This window comes from Micromesistius poutassou (assembly GCF_964030765.1).
Source record: "Micromesistius poutassou genome assembly, chromosome: 4".
Classification (NCBI taxonomy): domain Eukaryota; kingdom Metazoa; phylum Chordata; class Actinopteri; order Gadiformes; family Gadidae; genus Micromesistius; species Micromesistius poutassou.
Window position 1 is genome coordinate 8,226,381 of NC_140274.1, and position 6,473 is coordinate 8,232,853.

The 6,473-nt window shown below is 56.6% G+C and overlaps 1 protein-coding gene across 2 annotated transcripts in view; it reads left to right on the top strand.

Annotated features, from left to right (window-relative positions):
- ssh2a (slingshot protein phosphatase 2a) overlaps window positions 1-6,167 on the top strand; it is a 31,297-nt gene extending 25,130 nt beyond the window's left edge. For both annotated transcript variants that reach the window (XM_084467168.1, XM_084467167.1), the window contains 4 exons: window positions 36-182; window positions 846-1,046; window positions 1,710-2,646; window positions 3,719-6,167. In XM_084467168.1, coding sequence (XP_084323294.1) covers window positions 36-182; window positions 846-1,046; window positions 1,710-2,646; window positions 3,719-5,413 — 2,980 coding nt within the window. In that variant the 3' untranslated portion in view covers window positions 5,414-6,167. The remainder of the gene's footprint in view (window positions 1-35; window positions 183-845; window positions 1,047-1,709; window positions 2,647-3,718) is intronic.
- The last annotated feature ends 306 nt before the right edge of the window (window positions 6,168-6,473 follow it).

Consider the following 6,473-nt stretch of genomic DNA (forward strand, 5'->3'; position numbering starts at 1 on the left):
GTCAGGCAAGCAGGTGATCATTTTGGAATTCCCAGGGTGCGCTACATCCTGAACGTGACCCGGGAGATCGACAACTTCTTCCCGGCGGTGTTTGAGTACCACAACATCAGGGTGTTCGACGAGGAGGCCACCAACCTGCTGGAGTACTGGAACGAGACCTACAAGTTCATCTCCAAAGCCAAGTATGAACATGCCCACACGCAACAACGGGCGCCGTAGCGCAATGAAACGGTTATCCCTACGTCAAGTGTGCATCCATGTTATGGTTAAAGCTAGGGGAGGAATTTTGGAAAGCCCAGTTTTCCAAAGTATACACTCTACCCTTCAGGCCTCCTTCCTAAGCCACTCCCCGTAAACGCATGACCAGCTTGCTCGCTTTAGCCATATGTCTGCCTAGCCTTGTGCCTAGTCTGCCTAGCCTTGTTCGGTCATGCTTAATGAGGCCAGGGGTAGAGTGTGTGCAGAAAGCCGGGTAGGTAGGTAGACAATCCAATCATTTAATTCGTGCCAGATGGTATGATTTGATGGGCTTATTGCAGACGTGCTACAGCCGCAGACACGCATTTCTTTTGTCAGAGCATTTGATTTATCAATTGCTGTCGAGGTTGCCCTCCCCTAGCTTTAATGTGGCATGCATCAGCGTTCTTGTAGAAAGCCCTGAGACGCATGGCAATTTGGCTCGGACTTCTAGATCCTGCCCATTCACTTCAGATGTTGCATCATCTCTTGTTGGGGAAAATGTCTTGAATCAAACATGGTACGCTATTTGCAATAGTTAATAGCTAACTCTTTGTGGAGAATGTTATTAAGCGGTTGTGGTCCCCGTCGCCCCTCCCCTTTTACAGGAAGGCCGGCGCCAAGTGTCTGGTGCACTGCAAGATGGGCGTGAGCCGCTCGGCGTCCACGGTGATCGCCTACGCCATGAAGGAGTACGGCTGGGACCTAGAGCAGGCCTTCGACCACGTCAAGCAGTGCCGTGCCGTCACCAAGCCCAACCCCTCCTTCATGAAGCAGCTGGAGGAGTACCAGGGCATCCTGCTGGCCAGGTACGCGCCTCCTATAGGGGAGGAACCTAACAGTGTGCTGTGTGTAGGTGGGGCCAAAGCTCATCTCAGAACCCTGAAATGCTATGTGATGGTAGAACATCTGAGGGGGGAGACGGCACACAGACCGGGCCGGGTCTGTGTGCCATTGGAGAGATATTCTATCTCACAAACTCATTTGGACACTGGCCAATTACATGTTGTTGATTTGAAACCTTTACAGAACATCGTTTTACAGTTTGCTACTGCTGGCCAATTTTGCTGTTAAAAGCCAATCACGCGCTTCCGGATCCCCGCCTCCGGCAACATGTTTGGTCGAAACAAATATGAAGCGAAAGAAGATGAAACGACCCGTTCACCCAAATTCTAGCTAGTCTGCCATCAGACCTGAGATATGAATCTGAAGACTCCATTGTGGGGCTAGCCTAAAAGCAAGAGGATGCTTCCAGTCTTCGCTTCTCTAATTGAAGACCTTGACGTCTTTCCTTTTAATCTTTTTAATTTTATCGTTTTTCTATGTTTGGTTTATTATTCGCAATACACGTGGGGAATATGCATGACAGAGCTCTCGGGCGGAGAACAGAGATAAACATGCCACACAACTACGGTCCTGTTTGTGTCCCTACACCCCACTAATGGTCTGTTTATGTCCTCTCCCTCCCCCAGTAAACAGAGACACAACAAGCTGTGGCGCTCCCACTCGGACGGCGACCTATCGGAACGCCCCGAGTCCCTGTGCAAGCCCACCTCCCACTCGCTGGGCCGCTCGGACCCGCACAACAACAACAACGTCTCCTCGCCCTCGCTGCATCACTTCCTGGGTGTGGCCGTGCTGCAGACGCTGAGTGCGGATCCCCTGGACGTGCAGGCCAAACCCTCGGACAGCTCCCCCCTGCCGGCCCCCAGGCCCCGCGCGGCCACCCTGGCCCCCAGCAGCCTGCCCGCCGCCGCCGCGCCCCACCCGCCACCCTCGCTCCACCTCCTGGCCGCGCCTTCCCCCGACGGCAGCGACTCTGAGCAGGACGCCTCCCCGCTGACCGCCGGCTCCAGCGACACCCTGGAGGGCTCCCTGTCTGAGGGTCTGGCCAGTGGCGCCATCAGCCCCCTCAGCCCCCTCGCGGCCGCACCCCTCCTCTCCGCTCCCTCCCCGGGCCCCACCGCCATCACCACCACCACCATCAACAACAACAATACCGTGACCCCCATCCACACCGATGAAGGCAACAGTACCGCCATCACCACCAGCGACAACAATATCGCCAACCCCAGCCGTGACGACAACAATGACTCCACCCCCACCAATGACGACAACAACAACCCCAGCGAGGAGCTGCAGGACGGCGGCGGCAGCGGCAGCTCCGAAGGCCGCAGCGACGCCTCGTCCAGCTACAGCGGCGACAGCATTGACTTCTTCAGTGCCAGGGAGAAGTTCCTGGGCCTGGCGCTGGACGGGCGTGGGGCCCGGGCACCGCCAACCCCGGACCGCGCCCAGCAGCCGCGCACGCCGTTGTCGCTGTCGCAGCCCTCCCTGGAGGAGCCCGGCGAACGCAGGGAGGAGGAGGAGGAGGAGGAGGAGGAGCAGCAGAGGAAGGAGATGAGTCAGGTACATCCCCACCCCCACACGGTGTTCTCCATTTTAGCCCCTTTCCCACTGGATAAGAAACCCACGACACCCAGTAGAACAGGTCTATTGTTTGAGTGGGAAAGGTAACAATCGGGATTCGTTCATTCCGAGACAAATGACGGAGTAATCACGGGTGTTCATCGGCTCCTGCTGCGATTGTGGTGTTGGGAACATGACATGAGTTGACAATGTTACAGAGCTAAAGTAGAAGTAACCACTGTACATTGTCACTGGCCTCCACGCTGCTAGCCCTGTTGTCTGGCACATTTATGACAGTGACTCACCAGCATAACAACAGGACCTAGACGTAGACGTACTTGCCTACTGGTAATGGGAAAGGAGTCAATTGCACATGTAAGCAGGTTTTCCGCATTTAAAAAAACCTTCATATACACACACATTTTGGTGGAAAACTACAGTTCTATAGCCATCACACAGCATGTGTGTACAAAGTCTGATAACGACAAGCTTTATTAAAGGGAATAGAACAGGCCAGGAAACCCGGTCTCCCGGTATACAGTGCTAAAACCATATCTTAATATGAGCAACCTTATTCTTTACAATGTCAGTACGGCCGCAGTAGTGACACTGTAATCAAGTCCATGGGGGTTTACCTGTACTTTAATCCTGAAGCAGGTCACCCGTAATGCTTATCAGTAGGGTGTGTTTGTGTCGTTCTGAACCATATAGTGACATCACCGCATCATTGATTAATGGGATTGTCCCCTTGGTCCAGAGTCTAATAAATGACTACGCAGGAACTAATGGGCTGAGCCAATTAAGATGGACTGCTGCACCTTTGTTCTCTGACTCTGCTTACATGTGTTCTATACTGACCCCTGCTGGAGGCCCAGAATACTCTCCATTTGAGACAAAAAATAAGCCAATTTCAGTTGTTTTGATTGTTAATATGGTAGCATATCGTAATGATATAAAATAATAAGTTGTATTTTAAGTAAATATGACCTCAAATATGACTCACAGAAAACCATCTGCACCCTTTACAAGGTCACCCAGACATACTAAAGAGATGCTGCGTGTCTCTTCACAGATCCCTCCGTGCTCTGACGAGCCCCACGACAAGGCCAGCCCCGACGCGGCTCCTCACCAAGACAACGGGGTGTCGGTGCGCCACATCGTCACGGAGATCGAGTCCATATCGCTGCTCCCCGCGGCCCCCACCGCTCTGCCCCTCCCGCCCTGCCGCAGCCCCACCCAGCCGAGCCCCACCCTGCCGGGCCCCACCCTGCCAGGCCCCACCCTGCCAGGCCCCACCCAGCCAGGCCCCACCCAGCCGGGTCGACCCGACCAGCTGCTGGAGGACCAGGAGACGGGCGAGGTCACCGGTGTTGGCAGCAGCAACTGGTCCCCGACTCCTCCCCAGCCCCAGTCCCCCTCCGCGCCGCCGCAGGAGCCACCCGATTGGCCGGCGGGCTCGGTGCGGCGGGCCACCAAGCAGCTGGAGCAGCGGCTGAAGCTGGGGCTGGAGCTGTCCCCGGCCACCCATCATCCCCCTCCTCCTCAGCCCCTCCCCCGCTCCCCGCTCCACTCCCCCGCCGCTGAACTCCCACCCTCGCCGCGCGCCGATTCAGCAGAGCCCCCCATCCCCAAGGGGCGGGAAGATGTTCAGGTACAGCCTGCGGTCACGCACGCAGACGCCGCGTCCAAAGACAGAGACACTCCCATGGCGTCCCGACGAGACCACCAAAGACTGGACTCCCCAGACTCAGGTCCCCTCCCACGCAGCGCTAGCTTCAGCCCAGGTCCCGGCGCCTTGCCGGACTCTGATCACACCGACCGCCACGGGGCGGCCGCCATCATGAATTCAGAAACCTCGCTCCAGTCTTCCCACTCGCTGCGGGCCTCGAGGCCACAGCGCCAGCTTGGCGCTACACTGAGCATGGCGGGGGTGACGGTCCAGGCGTCGGACACGGACGCCGCCCTGCCCCCCGCGTGCCGGAGCCCGGGCTGCGGCCCCTCCTGCGATGCCCGCAAGAAGCTGGCTCACAGCAGCCAGGAGCTGGAGAGGATCCAGCAGACGCTGAGGGAGCTGCAGGCCTTCCTCCACGAGGGGGCGCCGCCGGAGGGGCGGGTCGGGGCCGGAGACCTCCGGGGCTCCAGGGAGGACATGGACACGGAGCCCGACGCGGGGCCGGGCGAGGGGGAGCCGACGACGCTGGCGTTGAACGGTCAGGGCTCGGGGGTCAAAGAGCGGCGGGGGCTCCGGGACCGGCAGGGGAAGAGCTACCGGGAGCCGGCGGCGTGGCGGCGGGCCGTTGCGCTGGAGGCCCGGATCCGGCAGGCGGGCCTGACGCCCCCGTCCCAGATGAAGCGCTCGGCGTCCCTGGCCAAGCTGGACTGCCTGGAGCTGTCGGCCAATGACCTGAGCGACTGGGACCTGAGGCCGCCCCACCAGGCCCCCTACTCGCACCAAACCCGGTGCTGCGGCGGCGGCAGTGCCGCCGCGTCCCAGCTCCACCCGGGCCCCGACGACTCGTGGAAGAAGCAGCGGGTGCTGGTTCCACTCCCCCCGGCCCCGCAGAGCCCCCCGCACCGCGCCTTCCAGGGGGACGGCTGCGACAGCGCCGCCGCGGCCCCCGCCCCGAGGAGAGAGGAGGAGACGGGCGAGAAGGAGGGGGAGGAGGAGGGGGAGGGCCGGGGCCGGTCGCCACGGCACCGGCGCCGGAGTTCCGCGGAGAGGAAGCAGCATCAGCAGACCGCCACTGTGCTCTATAACACCATGTGACCTCACTGCAGGGGACAGACCACTACTGGAAGTGTGTGTGTGTGTGTGTGTGTGTGTGTGTGTGTGTGTGTGTGTGTGTGTGTGTGTGTGTGTGTGTGTGTGTGTGTGTGTGTGTGTGTGTGTGTGTGTGTGTGTGTGTGTGTGTGTGTGTGTGTGTGTGCGCCACTGTGAGCTCCATCCCTCCACCCAGACTGTGTTGGCCTACCTCACGTTGAGTAGCACGGGGCGCGAAGGTCCGCCTCCACCGTGATGTTTGAACAAAGTAAAGGATGGGACTTGTCTGCATGTATGCCACTGGATGTGTGCTGGTATTGTGTGTGAGCGTGGGTGTGTGCGCACGCTAGTGTGGATATGTACGTCCAATAATGAATTGTGAATGTTCAAAACTAATGCTGACCCTGTGAGTTTTTATTATTATTATTTTTTACATCCCCTTTCAGGTGCGTATTTTTTTATTTACGTGGCCTCTGCTTGTTTGGGGTTTCTGAAACAGACCCAATTTTCTTAAATCACAAGGAAGGGTTCAAAACATGCACTTTAATCTTGTTTTGACTTGTTTTTCTTGTTCTCCCCCAGCCTGTTTTTTGTTTAAACACTTTTTTATTTTAAATAGCTAATGTTAATACCCCAGAGGAGTATTTTTGCACTGATTTATTACAGTGGGGATTTTCTGTCTTTTCATTTGCCTGTCTTGATATCAATTGATAGATTTTTTTTACCTGTGTTTTATCCATAAATAAAATGTGTTTATCCAATCTAATATACATCCGTGTGATTTCATCTTTTACGTAGCCTATATGTCTGCGTTAAAAGTAAGTAGTATTAGTACTATTGACCTCACTTCGAGCAGTTACGTATCTTGAGAGCCACCTGCTGGTCAAATTATGAACTGCACAACATCCGCGTTTACGTCCATACGTGGAGAGGTTACCGTTCAGCGGCTACCCGCCATTCTGTTGATCAGCTGAAGCAGCTGGTATCATGTGCGGGCTCACAAACGACCCAGGTATGTGGCCCAAACTATCTTACACTTTAAACCTCAAGCCATGGCTGGGCTCCA